Below are 22,152 nucleotides of genomic sequence, written 5' to 3'. Positions count from 1 at the left end.
CGCCCGCCCGTCCGCCCGCCGCCATCTTGGCTCCTCCGCCATCTTGGCTCCTCCGCGGGGCCGCCGCCGCTGCCGGCGCTTGCCGGTGAGTGAGGCCGGGAGGGGAGCTGGGAACTGGGAATTGGGGCAGCGGTGCCCCCGCGCATCCCGCGGCTTCGCTTCTAAACCGGGCCAGACAGTGGGACCCCGGCGTGCGGCTGCGCCGTGGGAACGGGGCGGGTTGGCCTCTGTTAGCGGCAGCGCTGGTTTGTGCCGTGCTGGAAGTGCTTGGGTGGGTTCTGGGTCACGGCTGGCGGAGCTCGTGAGGGTTTGGACCCCTCTCCCAGGTGCGGGTGTGGTTCCGGGGGTGTCCTGTGCAGGGCCGGGTGGACTCGATGATCCTTGTGGGTCCCTTCCAACTCCGCGTATTCTGTGATTCTCTAAATGAGTATTTTATATTTCTCTAAAGCTGATGAAATCCCATGTAATGCTAAACCTGGTGCGGGACTGATGAGCAGGTTAAGGAAGAGCATTTGTGTCAAGTTTAGGCATCATCCGGCCCTGTTGTGGCAGCGTCTGTCGGTGCTTTCCGCTCACGCCGCCTGCTCTAATTCAGGATATTGCTTCTCTCTGCCAGCCAGACTTCCTCGGTCAGGATACAAGACTAGGTAATTACATACTAATAAGCTTATGGAGAGATTGTAGTCCAAAACCTCATGCTGAGGAAAGGCCAGATTTGGATCGAGAAGACAGAGCTGGAAATACTCTGTTTTGGCAAGACAGCTATTTGAAGAAGGCATGAGCGAAGTGAACCCTTCATTCTTGAGTATCTGTGACTGGATTTTTCTTAAATAATTTTTAGAGGATATGCTTTAATTGCAGTGTAAGGATAACTGAATAAATTCTTAAGTGACATAGGTTTCAATTCCCCTTTTCTGATTAAGTTTCCAGTGTACCTGGCCTTGTGCTGCCTGCTGTGTGTGATGGTTTGCGAGTACCTGGCTCTGAGCTTGAGCCTTCAAACCAGCCAGCTAAAAGGCAGTGGAGTGAGTGCAGAGCTTTTAATCTTTCTCTTCAAAGCTTTATTTTTGTCCCTAAGGTAATGAGTATTTTATATTTCTGTTTGTGTTTTAAGGCAAAATGTTTTTAACGACAGTATTACTGCGGAAGGGAATTCCTGGCAAACAATGGATTGGGAAGTACAGGCGACCAAGACAGGTTACCATTTCGATGAAGCAAGCAATGGTCCGAAGGTTGGAAATTGAAGCAGAGAATGAATATTGGCTCAGCCAGCCTTACCTGACAAAGGAACAGGAATACAAACACAACTCGGAAGAGAGACGTGCCAAGTGGGAAGCTTTCAAAAGCCAGAAACGAGCCAAGTTTCCTGAGCACAGATACATCAGCGATCATTTAAACCACTTAAATGTGACAAAGAAGTGGACATGTTGAATAACACAGCATATTTATATTTGTCACATGCCGTGCACTACCCTGGGATCTGCTCTCGTACCTTTTATGGTGTTTCACTGTAATTCGGGTGGGTGACAAATAAGATGTTGCTGTGGTGTACAAAATACTACATTAAAAGTAGTCCCCTGGAACAGTGTATGTGTTATTATTCTTGCTTTGTTAGAGAAGCTCTTTGTGTGCTTCTCTGCCCACCCTCTGTTCTTCAGGGCTTAAACAGCAAGTTACCAGGTGCAGTGGTGGTGATTTATAGATAACCTAGTTTGGCTTCAGCTATCTATAACCCAGCTAGCTTCAGTGATTGCCTTCTGAAAGCCTGGAGAACACTCCTGCTGTGTTGGAAGGGCTCAGCTGCTGGCCACGTGCCTTGGGCTGGTCACCCTTCCTCAGGGGTTGCTCTGTGTACACCAGGTGCTTGAGACAGGACTGTGACACTTGCCATCAGGCATGCCAGGACCAAGGGGAACTAGAACTGCAGAGATGGGGGATGAGGCTGGAATTCATGGAATGTTATAAAATGTTCCATTTAAAAAAAAAAAATCTGGAAAAAATAGTTGATTTAACTGCCAGTGTCATTGTCCTGTCAGTGTAAACTTGGGTGCTACAGCTCTCACACAGGTTGTTCCTGATCTAAAAGGAACATGGCTAATTCCTGTTTGAGCAGTTGACTTCTAAGTCAGGCTTAGTATCCTGGAGGAATAAGATTTAGCCACAAGTCAGGCTTTTTATTTCCCCACAAGACCCAGTGACCTGGAAGATGTGTCAAGAGTGAGTGTAATCTTAGGTTTGTTGCAGCTGGAGTGTAAAAGCCAGAGCAATGGTGCAGTGTTTCCCAGGTAGGCAGTTTTTCTTGGTGATCTAGTAACAAAGATGCTACAGCTGAGCACTTTCAGATTCTTTCACATACTTTTATTAAGTTGATGTTGCATTCACTGATGAATTCAAGTGTCAAGTCCATTCATATCACTTTGGAAAAGAGGCTTAAAATGGTACTTTTTTATTAAACATGAATTATACTTCAGAGAAGTATGAACAGGTCTGAACACTGATGTACAAAATCTTGAATGCACTTTCATTGGTTATAAATGGCTTAAGAGAACTTTATGGAAAAGTATACATATGGGGAAATTGCAAATACAATTAAAACATGAAGGAACTTCCAGGCAAAGCAATGTGATCTTGTAATTAATTCATTTATAAAAGCCCATTTCAAAAAGTTACTTCAAGTATTAAACTATAAATGGCAACGTTTTCTCTGTGCATAGGATGAGTCCTATCTGTAACATACAAAAAAATGCAAGTGCATCATTATTACAGGTATCTTTTACACGTCGTCCCAAACTTAAATACAGCTCATTCCAAGTTTATGCAGCACAATTAAAAATAACTTTGTGGAAGCAGAACGGCTGGGACATTGTGATTAGTGCAAACATTGATGACCCTTGCTGGCAAATACAAAAGGAACTGCAGAGATAACCCAGGGATGTTTCATTCATCTATGTTAAAAATGGAACAGACTTAACAGCAGGAATGCTGCCTCTCTCTGGGATAGCTTCATGATTGTAAATCATCATTCAGGAAGATTTAAGTTTCCCACAATAAAGCTGATAACAGGATAAGGGACAGGAGAAATCACAGAGGATCATGTTAAGCATCTAAGTTGTCAGCTAAGCAGTGTAAACAGGAGGGAATCAGCATGTCACTCCCAATGCTTTGGTGACAAAGTAATACAAATTCTTCATTTCTGACACATCTGCTTGACTGCTGAGCATGAACTCTCTGCTTCTTAGGACAGGGGGTCGGAAGAAAGATGGGAAAGCTCCCAAAACCAAAGAAAGCGATCCTGTAAACATTATCAGACTTCACTACCTAATGGAAACAAATTCAAGTAACGCCTTCAGAAAACAAATGGCCAAACACCAGCTTTAATCTGCATTAAAACAAGCTACTTGTAGCTTCATGACATTTCATGACAGTTACATAATTAAGAAAAATGTGTATAAAAAGCTCTATATACAAAATAAATTGATAGAAATGAGTGTAACAAATGTGTTCAGTACTAAATCACGTCACGTGCAGCTGCTCTCTTTGGTGACATTTAGGGACAGAAGAGCCTCTGAAGTTGCACGAATCACTGTTTTTTAGGTACTGCAAAAAGATGTGCTTGTGAGCCAAAAGTAACTGCTGTTGGAGCCTCTCTAACACACACCCAAAGCCCCCAGTCAGACACAATTTTGGAGGATGTTCTTAGAGAATATACACAGTGAAACTCAAAGCTGTAGTGGTTTTGTTGTTATTTAACTTTTAAATAAAAACCTGGTCAGTCGGTGCTCCAGATCCAGGCAGATTTGGTCAATCTGTGTCAGAACCAGCACATCTTGGTAAATCTACCAGACATTAATTCTGCTGCAAATGCTGCAGTTTTCCTCCTCTTGAGGCTCTGCTTAGCTACAACTGGACCATACTTCAGTTAGATCACGAACTCTTTGTGTGCATACTCAGTGGTATTGAAATTCACTCCAACCCAAAAGATGATTTATAATAAATAAAGAAGAATCACACAAGACCAAAGGAAAGAAACAGTACCTGAAAACCAAGAGTATTCAGCACTCTGGAGAATGGGACCAGTTTATAAGAACAGCATTTACCAAAACTAGCTTGGTACTTGCAAATTCCACACTCAAGAGGCAGCTTTAACAAAAATATTACCGTGATTTCAGTAGAAATCACTAAAAATTGAAGCGCCCAAACTTCTTCTAAAGTAACCCTCGGATTATTTAAAATGGAGGTTTTTAATCACATCACATCTGACTTGTATGAATACAGTCTCAAAATAATACTGTAGGAAGTCAATTAATGACAGAAACCTACTCCTCTTCCTGCCCTCCTCCCATAATACGCCTTTGGTAGGCACAGCAATGATGTGTGTGTTGTGCACTCTTTGAGTAAACAACAGTAAGAAAAAACCCAGTATTGTGTAGTTTTAAGTACTTTCTATTTGTGGATTTTCCTGCCTTATATTCGCAGGGACAGGTTTGTTTCATTTCAGAAAAATGAAATCCTCCCCTACATCAGGCTTCTATTCTCACACTGGGAATTTAAAGCCATTTTTAAATTTTTTTGACTGTGTGTAGATTTTTTTTCTAAGAGAAAAGCACAAAGAAACAAGAAAGCAGTTTCTGATCACAGCCAATGTCAACTATCCTACAATAACTACTACGTATGGCTTGTAGTAGTCATTACTTTAATGGATCTAAAAGCTTAGGTATTTTCAAGACTCCCTGATACAGAATAGGCTAAACCACAAAACCAGCATTTGCAATTAGGCCCAGCACCCTAAACAGTTGTTTTCTCAGGATCCATCCTCCTTTTGATCTCATGACCATGGGCCAAAAGTACCCCTGCCTGCAGCCCCTGCCTCAGCTAGCGGGACACGTATGGCTGCTTACAGCCCAACAGCCAAGGAACATCCTGCTCCCTCATGGACTTCCTGGCACAGCACAGCCTAAGGAGCACTCAGGACACAATCCAAAAGCAGAGGATGTCATCCTAGCTGCCTTAGCCATGATACCTCCCCCAAAGCCCAGGCCTGCCAGGAAAACCTAACCCCTCCATCTCACTTGCTGGCATGCCCTTAAGAGTTCAGCAGTACAATTCCCTTAAAGAACTTAATTCCTTTAAATCAGTCTGGGGTTTCTCTTAGTCTCCAGTTCCCCATGGGAAGAAACCAAAAGGGATTTGGGATAGTGAATGTGGGAGAATCATCTTTCAATAATTTTACTATGTTTTGTATGTGTCAAAGTGACTTTCAGTAATGCCTGCTTTTACACCAACAGTAAATCTGGCCTCAGGATTATCCTAAACCCATTGCTAACTCTGGCCTCAGGATTACCCTAAAACCACTGCTCTCCTTTTCTCACCTCAAATATGAAGAAAAATCTAGGACAAAATATTCCTGTGATCTGCATAAACATGTCAGAAATCAAAAGCCACAAAAACGTCCATCAGATACACAAAGAAGTGGTTTCAGAAGAGCAGCAGTTGTTAGAAAATGCACATGGAGACAGCACAGTCTGTTTACTTGCAGTTTTTCCTGTAGATTCACTATCCTGACTAAAGAAATCAAGTTCTCCTGATGTTGGCCTACAGGATGCATACATTCATGGGGGAGGAAGCTCCGCTTTGGGGAGCAGAGTTCAGGGATACTTAGGACATACATTTTGCTTATAGTTCTGCTAGATGCTATCTGTGCATGGATGTGTTATTTCAGCTATGATACATGGATGCAGTAAAAGCCAGATGATATCCCATGACAGTTCTACCAGTGTTTGGGGCTGCAAATTTTGGTATTCAGAACAAGCAATTTGAACATGCAGTCTTCCTTCTCTGTTATCTTCCCCAAGAAATTTTGCTGGTGTGATACTGCTGAGAGCTTATGTTAAGATGGGCACTTTTCACTTAACTTTTGAGAAGAAAAAGCTAAACTTTTCACATCAATGTGTAGCAAATGTTTTTGTAAGTTTTGGAATTAGCAAATGCAAAATTTCTTGTACAAAGTTTGAAGAAACATTCTGCAACTTTTATAAAACATGCAAGTTTGGACCATTGCTTCTGTCTCAAGAATATCCAGCAGTAAAATCATGTTCATAGGTTCTCAAAGAGTTTTTTTTCCAGAAGATTAATATTTAAGAAAAATTTATTATATCCAAAGACAAAAAAAATACTTATTTTAAACCTTACAGTGTACTTGATACCTTAGTATTTCCATCATAAACATATTTAACTCAAGTAGCAATCAGTCTGAGAGACAAACCAAACAGCTTCTTTTGGACTAGATCATCAATTTGACTACTACCTTCAGTCTGTATCGAAAGGGCTCATGTCTATTTGTAATCAGCATCAGCTGAACATCAGAAATCTTACAGACAGAAAAACAGCGTTTGTCACTTTTTCCAGGTGCAAAATTCCAGTACCACCCAAAGATGAGTAAGCAGTCTTCTCTGTAGAGAAGTGAGAAAAAACCCCCCCATGTTGTTTGCCGTAGGTCTTGAGCGAAGGATGGGATGGACTTGATTCCTCACACAGGAAACACATTTTGCCTTTTGTGAGCAGGTACATTGCTGCACAAAGCCATCAGTCTTTAGCAATTTCAGCATCACTTACACTGGACTTGAAAGTGGGAGACTAAAGGATGCAATTTTTCAGTGTACTAACACAGATCTATGCTCTAATACTAATCTTCTCTTAAGTACCTGATATTTGTACTTTAGAACCAATAAAACCTTGTGCCTTTATTAAAAAGATAAAAGTATAAAACAGTATTTATAAACCATCAAGAGTCCCATGGAAAAAGCAGTGTTCTGCTGATTCTGTTTTCTAGCAACACACAACTGCAATATGATTTTTCTCAGGGGTACTTTACCATTTTGTTGCTGCCTTACACAGAACACAGCAAACAGTAACAGAAAATGTAAGAACTGTGAATTCCTTTTTGGACTGCCTTTTCCTTGTATGCTGACTGACAGTTGTTGGAAGGTAATAATCCATGTTTTTTTCAACTAAAACCCAAGTTTTCTTCTTTGAGCTCTGTCCTTGGTATGGTTAAATAAATCAAGTTAAAATGATGAGGAAGCTCAATCCTATAGCAAAAAAGCAACACCCAAGTTAAAGGCTTTTATGTTGTTGGCATTGCCTTGCTCCAAAGCACAGCTAGTAGAAGGAACCCGCAGTCCCAAAAGACTTGGAGAACTGTGATCATGGGGTAGACTGGTTAATAGGAAGAGAGGAGAAGACATCATCCAGTCCCTCCCCCATCACCTGGCATGTGAACTATGTATACTCCCACTTCAGACTTGCTGACCATACTCTAGGCTGACCTTTTTTTTTTTTCCTTCCTTTTCCTTTTTTCTTTCTTTCTGTACTCTGGAGACCTGCTATGGAAGTGATGTCTGCAGTGCCTAAGGTATGAAGTTTGCCCGTGAGGAGGTAAGAGTCTCTGCAATCTACCCCCACCACTGCAGCATAAAAGAAATGCATAGTTCCCACTCTGGACCTTGTGCATCCAAGCAGGGCACTTCTGGATCTGGCCCTTTGGTAGCAGTATATAATTCAGAGTTGCATAAATGCACATTAAGAATCTTAAGGCATCTGTCTTAACTTCCCTGCTCTGCAATAGTGCTTACAAGAATCCATTGTACTGTGCAGAAACTTGAATTTCTTGTCTCTTCCTAAAATGTTCATGTTCCATTTTTTCCTGCTCAACATCTTCCAAACAAAATTAAGTAATATTCAAGCTCAAAATGTGTTGCAGAAACCTAGTGAAACAAAAAAAGATAATTAATGGAATTATTCAATTAGCTTTGAAGAAACACATCATAGTACATTACAAAATGCACCTGGGTAATATGATTTACAGACTTCTGATTAAGGTAAATAGTTAAGGCAACTTCAACTCAGAAATAGCCTTCTGGGAGGTGTGGGGTTTTGTTTCACACTTCTTATGTTTTAGAAGCTTATCAGTGCTAAGAATACCAATCCATCACCACTAATCTGTGCCTAAAGTATCCTGGATCCCTGACTGGCAATTCAATTTTTGAATTAAATTGACAGATGTGAGGACACAAATGATATTTGCCTAGGTGACCCTGGGGGACTGGCCTTCTTCTGCAAATCAAGCTCTGTACACTAGAATCAGCCGTGACTTTGCTTCTGCTGTGTGTTACATACCCAAATTTCAAAAATACAACTATTGGCTTGTTACAGGGTTTTATGGACGTGCATTGAACAGATTCTGGATCTCACAACTACTGTACAGTTGCTTAGAAATGCAGGACTAGAATGAACCATCTTGGCCTAAATTGTGATCAAATCCAACTGAACTCAGAATGGTTCGAACATTGGTTCAAACATAACGTTACTGAGTTAATTTAAGGTAACACATACCCAAATGCTTTTGCATTAGGTGCAATTATGCAGTTGTATTTATACAGCCTTTAAAACTAGTGTAGTTTGGGCAAGTGTAACACAAAGTCTTTCTTTATTAATCTGGCCTCATTTTAGGAAGGGAGGGAGGACAGAAAAAAAATTAATCTCAAACTATTACCAATTAATTGTCTAGCTTAAAAACAGTCATCTATGCTCCGTCTCTAGGTCAGTGGAAAGAAAGATTAAGACCTTTCTATAATACCCTATCAAAGGCTGCCAGGATGAGCTGCTCTCAGAAACTTCTATTCTGCTCCATGAAGAACAGAAAAGCCTTCGTAACCTATTTAGATCAGATTAGGTCTTATATAGCTGGAGGCTGAAAGGAACACCTTGCTTGGGATATTCTTTTGCACATTTATATAGCATTAAGAAAAGTTGGAAAGGGAAATTTAACACTGGTGAGTTGTCATGGTTGAGGAGGTTTTACAGAAGTTGTAACTAACCAGTCTAATCTTGGTTTTGTATGAGTTTACACAGAGCAGTCTGACCAACATGAGCCCAAGCATCACACCATTACCCACAAAGACCTTTTAGAAAGATTTTTTTTCCTTGAAAACAAACCAACCCCCTCCCAAAACTATAATTTTAGGTCAGAAGGCTCCTTAAAAACAAAAAAAAACAAAAAAAAAAAGGAAAGGAAATAAAAGTAATCTTAAAATTACTGAGCTTCCCAAATTCAAATGCAGTATTTTATTTCTGATAAAAATATGAATTACTTGCAAAAACATTATCCCCAATAAAAAACCCACCACCACAACAACAACAAAAAAAAGAGGCAGGAGTAATGACTCAGCTATAGCTTCTACAGCAGTTAGTTGACCAAATAACATTTGTTTCTCTTCCAGACAGAAAAACTTAATGGTAACTTATAAGCTCATTACAGTAGAAAGACAACATAAAAGAAGTCTAATTTAGTCACTGGAAATACACCAAAAGAACTTTCATATATGCATCAGAACACACTGTATTTCCTAAATGCAAAGTGCACACAGGGCACTCTAATGCAAGAAAGATTCCAGAAGATCACTGTCAATTCCAAATGTGACAGAGCAGTCTGTATGCAGAGACCTGTATTCACTTACTGACCTTCCTTCCTCATGCACATGCAGCTTCCTAAAGAGCAGAACATGGCCCACCAATATATGTTTAAGGAAAAGACATTTAAGGAGCTCTTCCTCAAGACAGTGTCTCATCTCAGAATTGCATTTAGTATCAGATTCTTTTCCCTGGTCAGGTAACAAATGCAGCGCTACCCCCTTTAATCTAAATTATAGGATTAATCTGACTCATCCCAGGCCTAGCCAACCCATGTTTCCTGCACTACAGCATTACTCCCATTCTTGTCTTCTCAACAGCCATTCTGAATTTTGTTTAGACTTTGCTATTACTCATCCAACATCAGAGGACTCCTCTGCATTCCGTGACTAGTTGATTTTTGACTTTGAGATGTCAGTTTTACTCATATATGTACAGAAACATCAATCAATTATGTTAGTCTTACCTGTTTCTCATTGAGATGGTTGGTTAGTAATTAGCTGAGATCAGCTTTCCAATGAAACTATAATATGCTTTTTTGCACCTAGAATGTGAGAGAATCTCAATTATGTGTTTTTGCAGATTTGCATAACAAATAGAAAAGATTTCAAACCACAAAGCACATTGACTCTGTTGTGCCTACTTTTACAAAAATATTTTCCTCCCCCTTACCAAACATAAAAGATCCCAAGCCAAAGTGGAATTATCTATCCCTCTACCAATGCACTACCTTAACGCAACAACAAATTTTGGAGCAGCACATGGGATGCAAGTTAGCTTTAAGTTCTAAACATCCTGATTTGATTCCATGGAACACATTTTCTTCTGTATCACTCCAGCCAATTCCTGAGGACTTTCTAGATGCCAAAAAAAAAAAGAAAAAAAAAAAGAAAAAAGGAAAACTGAACCACAAACAAAACCACTACCTGATTTCACATTTTCCTCTTCAGGGCCAGTTTCCACCCACTGACAATCACCGGATAGCAACCGATTTTGTGATTCACTGAGGGGTCGAGTAGGAAAGGACTGATTGGCTACAGAGCTGAAAAGTAAGCAAAGTCAACAGGAATTCTGTAGTATCAGTAGCTGCTTCAGACATTTCTAGAATAGTGAAGTCACTTGAAAGCAAAGCTAATAATAGAAAACCCTACAATGCCAACTGGAAATGGCCACATGCCCCCAACCCTAATTCCTCTACAGCCTTGTTCCAGTCATCAGTCTAAAATAAACCCCTACCTCACACAGACCACTCACTTCTAATGGAAAAAACCCATGGATTGATACACAAGAAATGGCACCCTGACAATAACACTGCCACACAGCTAAAAGAAAAACCTACGCACTTCCATCTGGAAGAGCAACCAAATGCCATCTTAGCCCATGCAAATGCCAGGGCCTTCTTCTGAACAATCTTCCGAACGTAAAAGGATACTTTGCTGTTTGCACAAGGATCCTGTTCTTGTGTAAATTCCATAGCTTATGTTACACTGGAAGCAACTTCTCTGTATTGCCTTTGAATTCTCTAATGTCTGGTAACTCAGGTGACTGCTGTTGGCAACAACCTTCAGCTTACAAATTCATTAAACTATGCAGAAGACTTCTAAAGTGGAAAATGTAAACACCCCCAGAAACTGCACACAGAGACTCTTGTCGCTTTGAAAATACATTGAAGATATAAAACATGCAAATTTGGGAGGATAAAAAGTAAGGAGGTAAAAACCCCATCATGAGAGATCTGCTTCTCTTGCAAACTGTCTCAGCATTACTTGTTTAAGCACGCTTGAGGAGATGAAATACAAATAATACCTTGCCTTCACATTAAAAACCCCCAAACCAAGCAAATAAGCAAAATATTTTTTTCCATGGACAATTATACAGTCTTCCCTAGGAATTTTTTGATTGCTGTTAAGAGCCAGTAAGCTCCCTTACTTTCTATATTACTGCTTCCTTAGAGCCTTATCCTCTGTTACAACAAAACTAAGACGCAGTCAAGTTTTTAGTCTTAATCGATTCTGTCCTTCACTGAAGACTTACAAACTTACTCTGAAGATAACAAGAAGCATAAAGAATTCAAAAACTACCTTGGAAACAATTTTTTTCTCTAGATAAGTATGAAACAGTACAAAAACAGTATTTAAGCCTATAGTTACCTTTTGGCAGGTTCATTCTGGCTTGAGACTGCAAGTTGCTCTGGATCCATAATCACCAAACGAGTTGGGAAATTACATCCATCACCCAAACTAAATGAGAAACAAAGACTCAAATCACTGTTGGTAGCTGACTTAAGTGAACTGAACAAGGACCCATCCAAGAAAGAGGCAAAGGCTACAGGGTCGAATCAATTAGCTGAGCACAGTGCTGAACTCCAGACTTTAGCAAGGCAGCTCTACCACTAAATCAGATGATCAGTTAATTAAATCTTGGAGCTCAATTGATTCCCACTCTATCACTGAGTATGGATTGCTGTGCACAAGCACAAGTCTGTGGATTTCAGAAACACAGATGTATTTCAGTAGACTGTAGCCCTAATCTTCCCCCAAACCAGCATGCACACATGGTAAGACTCTCTGGTATTTACAACCTCAGAAGCTGTATAATAAATAACATTCTGGTCGTCCCTTCGATTTTGAAAACAGCTAAGCCTTCTTTTAAAGTTTATCAGCATAAAATGTGGTAGCAAAACAGATTGAGCCATCTACAGTGGAGCTTCCGTCTTTAATTACGTGGTAGTTGAGCAAACAGCTGAGTCAACTTAAGCTGCTGGCATTACCTCTGCAGTTTGATATTAGACCTCAGCTTCACAAACAGGTTCAGCAACATTTTTACCTGATACACAGTCCCTCAAGAGCAGTGTTGAAAGTTGCTACTTCATTCTGCTGAAATCTGGTAGTGGTGGGAGTGGGCAGCATGTCAGTCTTGCTTCGTAAGGCTTGTCTGCAACTCCCTAATGCTGGCTCAGCTGACATTTTAATTCCAGCATTTTTATTCATATCTGATTTTTTTCCCCACTGTTTCTTATTTACATGCACTTTCTTAGATGGCTTTTGATTCCTAAAGTGTCATCTACAGCAAAAAGAAAGCTGTAAAGTTTTTCCAGGGGCAAAAGAGGGTGTTTTTAAGCTGATGTTGCTGTGGTGCAGCTGTTTGATCTCCTCTGAGTTGCTGATTTCTGCTCTATAATCACTGAGACTACCACCAAAAGGTGCATGATTTTTGCAATACGCTTCTCAAAGCTTTTCAAACTTCTGCATTTAAAAGGCTCTTGTCAACAAGCTCCCTGTATTTGAATGCAAACCCTGTGTGGAGTTTGATCATTTTCTCTTGCATATTTTCCCTACACCAATATTTATTGTACTGTATATACAAGTTGGCTTTTCAGCTGTGCTTTATTTTTTTAGTAGAAAGGGAAGCAAGGTGGAAGTCATGGAATCAATTAATTCCCTAATTCATTACTGTTCAGACTGAGTACCTGGTAAAGATAGGAAGTAACCAATACTTCTTTTCATCTCCAAAAACTTCCCTTAGATTTTTGCTGCATCCAAGAGAAAAGCCATTTTTATCAGGACCGTTTCGAAATGTGGGTGCACGGAATGTTTCTGTAAAATAAAAACATGCAATTCCTTAAACCAGTAAGGAGTTTGGGAACATGAAGAAACAAACCCAAACTTCTCTGCTGTAGAGCCAGTTTTGGGCAAGGTGAGGTGATGTTGATGTATATGTTATGGGGGAAAAAAATTTTAAAAATCTCAAGTAATCAGAGGGGGAAAAAAATCACAGGGTTAGGGAAAAATAACAAAATCCAGTAAGGAGAACAGTCACATTGTCAACTTTCTCTCTTTACATTTAACAAAGTCTGAGATAAAGCTAAGTACCATGAGCATGCCAAAGATAACCACATACATCCCTTATTCCTTGGTGACTTGCTCTCTCTTCAGCCTTCTTTGAGCAGATAACTTTTCCTTTTAGGAATAATTTACCATAAGCACTGCTGGACCTAAGCCCATACAGAAGAGGTTTTTCCACATCTGCCAAATTAGGAAGCTGAATTAAGAGCATCCATGCTATCAGAGGAAGATGAAATCTATTACATTAGAAACAGACACACCATGAACTATAGCAAACCACCATTATTTTTCTACTCAGTCCAGTTAAACCTTTGGCCAAGAACTGAGAGGACTCATTGCTCTCCCTCCATACCAATATCTTGTCTTTTAAGATAATGATCCAGAAAGCAGACAAAGAACTGTGTTGCCAATTATGACCACTGACTTTTGGGTAAAGAGTATGTTGAAGTTTTCCTCAAAGCTAAAAAGAAACTGTGAGTATACCTTATCTGCAGATATGTCAAAAGAAAAATAATTCAAATAACTCTCCTATCAACCAATAAAAAAATTCTAGCTGAAAATTATTTTACTTTTAATCAACCTACTTATTTTTGAGGCTAGAAATTTAAATTCCAATGAAAGATATAAGATTTTGACTTACTCAGTTGTAGAAATACTCATCAGTCTCTGTCCCCCCACACACTGCAAAAACCACTCTCAAGTATTTCCTAGCAAGAACTTCAAATACTTCAATTAAATGCACATAGCTTGTTTATGCTGATCAATGCCATGTAAAATGTTTAGGCATAAAATGATGGGAATCTCTTATTACCTAGTAAATGTGCATCAGTGTTTTCATTTTTATCACACTGTTACAAGCCACTTCCTAATTATGTCAGTTTTCTTTCACAGGATTTAAGAATACTTGTTTGTATCTAGTTCAAAATGCAGTACAAGTTCATGTACAGCAGAGCCTCTGACTTGGTAGGGGATACCCAGCTACTCAAAGTATTAGAACAACAGAGTGGCAAGTAGCAATTGGGTTACATCATGCTTTAAAATCACAACAAAAATGGATGATGCTTCAGAGGTCTCAAAAATACAGAAAAAAGAAATGAACAGTCATCATAAATCTGAATGCTTGGCTCCAGCACAGGACCCCCCACAGGCTTCATCTTCCCATTTCTTTCATCTTTAATTACTTCCACCAAATATGCTTTTTATCACACAGTATTGAAAAAATCCATTTATATGTGATGACATATCATGTAGGCCTCACATTCTCAATGAATTGTCGTTTTTCTGGACCAGGAAAAGTTTCATATCCCAGTGAACTGACCTATAGTTGATCTGTTTTTGCCAACTAGCCAGCAGTGGTAGCTGAAGAGTGACAGTATGCTGATGAAGAACATGGCTGCCACAAAGAAAAGGAACAGTACGTGGAACTTTGCATGGGTATCTGGCAATTCATTCTGGGGAGAAAGAGAGAAAGAGATTAATATGTTAACACTTCCCAGCAACTAAGGCACTATTGTTGCTGAACATTTCCTGGCACACCCAGACTGCTGTAGGTCTTTCACCTCAGTTTTCACCAAAAAAGAAAAGAAGCAGCCTTTCCTTTCGTGCCATGTTAAACAACAGCATTTAAATCTCATGGGTACCCCTTCCCCCATGTTTAGTACTGTGAGTGCACTTGTTCATCCATAGTTTTCAAATGCACAGTAGGGGGCAAGGCAAAACATTTTTCTATACCAGAAAATGTTAACTGTGCAGCCACAGCCAAAGAGACATGGGAAAAAAATGTCCAAAGTCACTTCCTCTGAAGGGGAAAAAAAGGGCAATTCCTGCCACAAGGTAGTAATACTGAACCTAATTCTCAACTGGTATAATGAACATAAAAGGTAAATGGCTGTCATGAACAAGTCCTAAACAAGACATGGGATAGAGCTCCAATTTTTGATTACCTCTAATTTTCAAGCAACAACAAGCATGTACCTAGCAAAACAAATTTGACACGTCTGACCAGGCAGAAGTGAATCACCAGAAATCTATGTGGAAAACAACAATTTCAGTATAACCACCACAAAGAAACCAATTCCCACCCATATCAGATTGTCAATTCCACCCCAAACTATTTTCAGACTTTCAAAAGGCCAATGGGATTTGTAATAATACTATCCCAGCTCTATATCCTCAAAATCACAGCACTTTCAAGCAGTTGACCTTTAACAACATTATGAAAGCAGAGAGGCTATTTTTACCCAGCTATTTACTTAGCATTACTGCCATTACTTTTTCCATTAGCGCATTCAGCACACCCATTTATCTATGGCTGACTTTCTTTTTTAAGCTAAAACACATTTCAATTAAGATCAAGTGCACATAGGTATATCCATTTCCCTGTACATTGCTTATATTTATAGGCAACAGATTACTAGGTCTCCTTCCTTCTGTGATGATGTAAATACCTGCCATGAATGACTGTACTAGAAAAATTGTAGTAGGAACCACATTTAAATAATGACAGCAATATTGGATTTTACCTTTGGACAATTCTCTGCAGCTTTCCTGCGGCAAAGCTTTGCGCAAAGAAAGACAATTTATTAAACACTAGTATTATGTTAAGACAGGGTGTTTGAAAACAGCACAGGCTTTGTTAGGAACAAAATGGTTGGTGTGCAAATGTGCTCTTGGATGTGCCAATTTCCAAAGCACATCAGCACCTTTAGCCCCTGTTCTCCAAGAAAATGAAGAAGTACACAAGAGCCTGCTACTAACGTCCAAGGCATGAAATCTTCTACTAAAACATAATGTATTGGAGTCCAGATCGTGACTGGATCACTTTCAACTGGTTGCTCAGCTTGGTCAGCATGACTACACCAATTTCCTCCTTCGCTAGTTGTTTCCATCACAAATAAGAGTTATGTGAATATTCTGTATGATGAAGCCATTCACAAAGGTCTGAAAAGCTCAGAATACTCCTGAGGTATAAAGTAATGGTTTATTAATTACAAATCTTTCTGACTTCAGAACATATCCATTACCATTAGACGTAGTTTTAGCCAAAACCATAAGAAATAAATTGCCATTCTTTGCACAATTTTCTTCATTTAAAAGAGGTCAGATAACAAATCAGTACAGTTTTTCTTCTTCTTAATTTCCTTCAATGTAGAGCAGTTTGTAGGATGTATCTTTGGTATAACACCTGAAATTGAACCAGTGCTTGAGAAAACAAAGGAAGAAACAGGAAAGCTTGGTTCAAATTAGCTTTTAAATTCCAAACTTTATACCTAAAGAGTGGTATCTTGGCTAAGATGCTAGCACTTAACTGATCTGTTGTAGGCAATATGTATGGTTTTTAAATTCCATTAACATGTGCAAAAAGCTTAGGGAGAGCCCAAGCATCTACAATAGAGTCAGGCAGATATACACAGCATTTTCAAAAGTGCTAGTTGCCATCAGATAATTCTACAGTAAGCAAATGACAAGCAAAGTCCAGCTCTCTAAACTGCCATTTAAGTTTACTTTCTTTTTACTGGGCATTTTATCACATATTTACTGACAATTCGTGCAACAGTCATTCTTCCACCTGCAGTAGGGATACGTTGTGTTTTGCCATTCACTGAAATCCAGCCTAGCAAAATATTCCAGTTGCTGCTTATTCCTAAGCTTTGTGTTGAAGCAATAGTACCTCTTTCTACCTGAAAGCACACTGCAGTGTTTCTCATCTACCCAACTGATTTTTGTAACTTGAATTCCTATGACTTTTTTGAAACTACATATTTAAACAAAATAATTCTCTACAAGGAATTCTGAGGAGCTTATTCTGATGCTAAAAGAGCAGCAGCAGCTTATTCGTTGCGTTTTCTGTGGGTCAGAAAATCTAAGTTTATTTCATTTGAATCTTCCTAAACCAGCAGCTCTAAAACCTGGAGGATTTTTTGAAATATGTATGAATAATCTGCATGATCCCCAGGGAGCATTTACCTCTTCTGACTACCCAGTTTCAGCCACTGGTTCTAACTTCCTGAATGACAGTTGCAGAACTGAAGCATCCTTCAAAAAAGGCCAATTCTTTACTGGAGAGAAGCATGCAGTCTTTTCGTGTGTATAACAAGCTTATTCACAGCGGTGTTCTAGCAGCAGTCCACTTGCCCCCCGCATGTGAAAAGAGAGTGAAACTTCAGACATTGGTTATTTAAGATCATTATGCTCAGCAGCAGCACAGAAGCAGAGACTTGCATGTGAGAGAGCTGCAGAGTTTACAAAAGGAAGCAATTTGCAAAACACAATCTGGACTACTTAGCACACAATAGGCTGAAGCCAGTCACAATTCAAGAGGCCCCTACAAACTCTTTCCAAACAGTCATTTGATTGGTACCAGGCCACAAAACCCTCAAACAAAAAGGGCTGAGCTTGATTTGTTCCTCATTTTTCAGTAGATAGGTCTAGCCTAATCTTTGAAAAGAAACTCATATCTGCTCTACATCCTTAATACAGGCAAGAGGAATGACTTCTAACTAATGATATGGAACCACTCCTCTTCTTTTTAGCCCCCTATAATTAATACAACCGAAGTTTTGCAGAAGCACGTGCTATCAACCCAGGACATGTATCACATCCTTTATTTAGCTACACTCAGGACTGAAAATTAAGCTGGAGGACAGTGAAAGACACTGAAAATGTCTGGAAAACATAATGGTTTCAAGGAGGTGGCAGTGCAGTAAGAATAAGAGTAGACAAATAGAAGCTGGGAAGCATCACCATGCACTGTGTAAACAAGGCATCAAGCACTGGGCATCAAGCCAGTGTTGGTGTTTGTGTCAAAGACATTTGGTTAAACTGGCATTTTATCTTTAACAACCTCTGAGGTAGAAATAAAAATGTCATGAATATAGAAAAAGCAGTTATAGATATAAATAAAGAAATCAGTCACATTCCCTTGATCTACAAAACAGATTTTAACATCAGCATCAGGGTGCAAGCCTGTGGTAAGCACTTCCAGCCAGTATAGTTGTTCCACTATTGTATGCACAGAATCAAGACCTTTCTTCAGCACTTCTGCATAGAGCATGAAATGTGCTGTGTAAGTCTTGCACGTGTAAATAGAAATACAAAGGTTTTCTTCAAAAGAAGAATTTGGTAGGTGTGCGTGTCTCACAATGCTTCCAAGTATCTGTGTAGGAGCATCATGTCTCTATGCAAGTATTATCAACAGTGCAAAACAATGCATTGCTACATTTGTGTAGTTAGCACATACACCTCCACAACAAGTTCTTCCCCCAGGCTACATTCCCCAAGAAGCAGTCCATACTTCTTTCCAACACTGCATGTATCCAGCAGTTTGTTGCACAGTCTCTGAAAAACATCTGTGAGGGAGCAAAAAATAAGCACTACCTTCTGAAGGGATACTGTAGCATTTCCTGTAGTCAAGCTTTGGGAGCAAAAATGAATCTTGATTTGCTCAGTTTTAGAGCATGGTGCTAATAACACCAAGCTTGTGGGTTTTTAATTCCCATGTGGGCCGTTTAATGAAGAGTTGGATTAGATGATTCTTGAGGGTCCCTTCCAACTCAAAATATTCAGTGGTTCTGTGCATCTAGACAGCCTCAACAGCAAATGTCCAAACAGCAATCTGTCTGATGCTGTAGCAGACAAAGCTGAGGATTAGCAATATACTGAAGCAGTCTACAGACAGCATGTGTCAGCAGCATTCTGCTTTGCTTTGCATACAGATGTAGAGAGAACCATCCAAGAGAGCACTTGCCTAAAGCTTATGTACAAGAGACACAGAAAAATTTGCAAGCCTACATGATTATGGAGCTGCCACCTCTTTCTGGAAATGTACTTTCATAAGTCAGTTATAAGCTCAGAAGTGTCTTAGCTTTGTGAAGTGGGTGACTTAATGTGAGTAAAGTGAGTCAGAGACCTATTCTGCTTCTAAGATCAGGGCACTGCCAGATTCTGTCTTGGAGGTATCCGGAATTGAAAGCAAATACACAACTACATTGTCTATTGTTGCAATTCAGAAGTAGCCCATTCCTGCAGGAAGCATTTTTAACAAATGAATCAGTAATAAAAAAATAATCCCTCTTAAGTTTACTTCCTCTGCTCAAGAGTCCACTCAACATTGTGTCCGATGAGCTTTGGAAGAGTCCTGCTGCAAATGTTGGTATTAAATGTTTGCCCACTGTAGGCAGTTGTCCTGTGCCCTTTTTTGTTGCACTAACAATTATAAAGTAATATAACAAAGCAAATTCTTTTTTCTTTTTTTTTGCTCAAGCACTGACTGGTAAATACGTAAGAGCGCATCTACAGTTTCCTTAGAAATTGCATACAAAGCACTGGAAAGCAGCCAGGCAGATGTTTGGAAATGGCACATTCACAGATTGAAAATTTAACTATTTTACAGCCAAGCAAGACTGAACAGCAGAATCAGACAATTTGATTTGAAATATCTTTTAAGACCCAGCTATGACTGATAAACATGTTTATGGCTTTCATCTCACAGTACTGACAGCTCAGTTTCCACATGGCTCCTTGCCCTCCAGTGACAGGCTGCTATACAAAACTCACAGGTTAAAAGAAACGCAGTACTTTGGCAGATCAGACCCACAAGTTTAGATGAACACAAACATCTTTGCACAGTTTATCTTACCTAATGCCAACTGTCTCAAAGTACAGCTATTTTGAATACATGATCAAGCTTCTCTTACCCTGACATGGCAGCAACCTTTTGCTCCAATAAAGCAAATATCAGTATCTACTGCTGCAGATAATTACTACTTTTCCCAGTTACTCTGACAGCAGCCAGCATTTAAGAAATACGTGGTATTATTTACCCAAAGATGTGAGACCTTCCACTTGCGGTAACTTTTAGCGTGCTCATTAATGGAAACAGATTAAGGGAATTCTGCCACTAACACTTCAGCCTAGGGATAGGAAGGCACTCTACAACTTTTTGTAGATGAAAGGGAACAACTACAGAAGGCACTGTGTTCAGCCTGGAATGTGACTGGAACAAAGCTGATAGGAGCAATATAACACTGACATACAAGGATGGTTGCCTTCATGTAAATGTTATTAAACATACTAAGGTGCATGTATGTGTATTAACCATTTGACAACATTTGCAAGGAAGATGTATAGAATTCATACTGTACATATCTTAGCTTTCTACTCATACCAGGTCATAAAAGCCACTAATACAAAGTTCAAACTCCAAAACAGAGCTCAGACTGTTCCCAACAAATGAATCTGCCTTATGTGGCAGCAGATTGTCCATAGAGAAGTTTGGGAAGATACAAAATTGTTATTTATATTTCACATTTGTCAGTACTTTATATATATATATAATCATACACATATGTAATTGTTTGATAGGGTCTGTTCCTTCTTTATCTACATATCCGTATCCCATAGTCTCATAAAAACCTGAGCTGTGCCATTCAATTTTGATGGAGCAGAGAAATTGCAGTGTCCTCATCAAAACTCCCTCCCCCCAGTTACTCATCCCAGGCAGTGTAATACATTTACTTCATCAAAATTCATAAGGTTCTCCTGCTTCAGTCACTTTGATTGATGTCATTAATGATAGTGAACTACAGAACAGAGTAAATGGTGAGTGACAACATGCTGATGCAGCCTTCAATAACACATGCAGGATTAAACAAATGAACAACAACCAAAAAAAGCCTTAGAACTTACTGTCCAAAACTTTATGAAGTACTGCAAGACTGTAGCAGCAACAAACAAACAGTACAGTAAGGAATACATTAAAAACAGGAGGAAGAATTTGTAGTTAGAAAATCCCACACAATTATTCACCCTAGAAGGAGGGGAAAGAGAAAAAGGTTACTAAGGTATACAAAAAATAAAACAAACAAAAAACCCACAATACATTGCAGAGCAAAATGCGTATGATGTCAGTGGTATGTCCAAAACATTCTGGCACCAGTGTTTCAGAAGCATTTTAAGCCACTACTTTGAAGGAAATTTCTCAGGCTGAATGATCTGGGCCTCTCACATGAATTTTGCTCCCCCATGATTCTGTAGGACAGGACATGAACTGGCAAAGCGTTACAATACAGATGGTCCATACAGGAAGCAATTCCTGCTACAAACTAACTGCAGTCAGCAGAGAAAGTAACAGGAACCTCACCATCAATTTCAGTGCATGCTGCTTTGCTTACAAAACCATCCCTAAGTCAACTACTGGTAGTAATGTTTTTCACAGTGATAGCAGATAATGTTTTTACTGACTACCAGTGAATACAAACTGCAGAAGAGTCTGAGTGTGTCATACATACAATCTAGAATCCAGAAATTGCTCTCCCATTGCAGTGGGTATCTCCTCTCCTGCTAACAGCAACAGAGTAAACAAAAGAAAGAAATGGATTTTCTCACAGGTCTCCTTAATGTCAAGGTTTCTCTATACAAGGAGAAAATGCATGATTTGGACTACTGGGCTTACAACTTTAACACTGCATCACACATTTATTCCACATATTAAAGAACTTCTGTGGAAATCAAGGTTTACTCCAGAAGTTCATTTTTGAAGCAGCATCTAATTCATCATTCTTATACTGATTTTTTAAAAATAAACTTACCATGGACAGTGGTGGTCCATTTTTAATACACATCTGAAAGAGAGAATTTCCAGCAAGTTAAGACAAATAAAAAGGTTTTCTTTCCAAGACACATAACTTTAGTTTCTACAGTTTTTGGTGTTGTTTTTTATTGATTAATTTTTTTAAGTATTTTGCCCTACTGTATCTTTTTCAAGCTCTTCTCAATCATACCCATTCTCTATATTAGAGCAGCTGTTCTTTCACCCAAAAGAACCAATTAAAATTCAGAA

General features: G+C 39.3%; 2 protein-coding genes across 8 annotated transcripts in view; one reads left to right on the top strand and one right to left on the bottom strand.

The window, feature by feature from the left end:
* The first annotated feature begins 35 nt into the window (after positions 1–35).
* MRPL57 (mitochondrial ribosomal protein L57) lies at positions 36–1,588 on the top strand. Of its 3 annotated transcripts, XM_039718343.1 has the most exons (3): positions 67–85; positions 924–1,025; positions 1,115–1,588. In XM_039718343.1, exon 3 carries the CDS (start codon positions 1,120–1,122, stop codon positions 1,429–1,431), a length of 312 nt encoding a protein of 103 aa, XP_039574277.1. In that variant the 5' UTR covers positions 67–85; positions 924–1,025; positions 1,115–1,119; the 3' UTR covers positions 1,432–1,588. The 3 variants fall into 3 exon arrangements, with proteins under 3 accessions (XP_039574276.1, XP_039574277.1, XP_039574278.1); XM_039718342.1 differs by lacking the exon at positions 924–1,025 and having other exon boundaries at positions 36–85; XM_039718344.1 differs by lacking the exons at positions 67–85; positions 924–1,025 and adding an exon at positions 629–647.
* A 4,418-nt stretch (positions 1,589–6,006) lies between these two features.
* Positions 6,007–22,152, bottom strand: part of ZDHHC20 (zinc finger DHHC-type palmitoyltransferase 20) — a 45,447-nt gene continuing 29,301 nt past the window's right edge. For 2 of the 5 annotated variants that reach the window (XM_039718337.1, XM_039718341.1), the window contains exons 6-14: positions 21,902–21,934; positions 21,000–21,120; positions 15,836–15,871; positions 14,632–14,764; positions 12,938–13,064; positions 11,619–11,708; positions 10,395–10,510; positions 9,935–10,012; positions 6,007–7,763 (exon numbers count right to left, since the gene is read on the bottom strand). In XM_039718337.1, coding sequence (XP_039574271.1) covers positions 9,975–10,012; positions 10,395–10,510; positions 11,619–11,708; positions 12,938–13,064; positions 14,632–14,764; positions 15,836–15,871; positions 21,000–21,120; positions 21,902–21,934 — 694 coding nt within the window. In that variant the 3' untranslated portion in view covers positions 6,007–7,763; positions 9,935–9,974. The remainder of the gene's footprint in view (positions 7,764–9,934; positions 10,013–10,394; positions 10,511–11,618; positions 11,709–12,937; positions 13,065–14,631; positions 14,765–15,835; positions 15,872–20,999; positions 21,121–21,901; positions 21,935–22,152) is intronic. The other 3 variants (XM_039718338.1, XM_039718339.1, XM_039718340.1) reach the window with 3 other exon arrangements.

This window comes from Passer montanus, unplaced genomic scaffold (genome assembly GCF_014805655.1).
Source record: "Passer montanus isolate IOZ18808 unplaced genomic scaffold, ASM1480565v1 scaffold4, whole genome shotgun sequence".
Lineage (NCBI taxonomy): Eukaryota > Metazoa > Chordata > Aves > Passeriformes > Passeridae > Passer > Passer montanus.
Note: the sequence above shows the minus strand (reverse complement) of the source record. Positions and strands in the feature narration are given on the sequence as shown.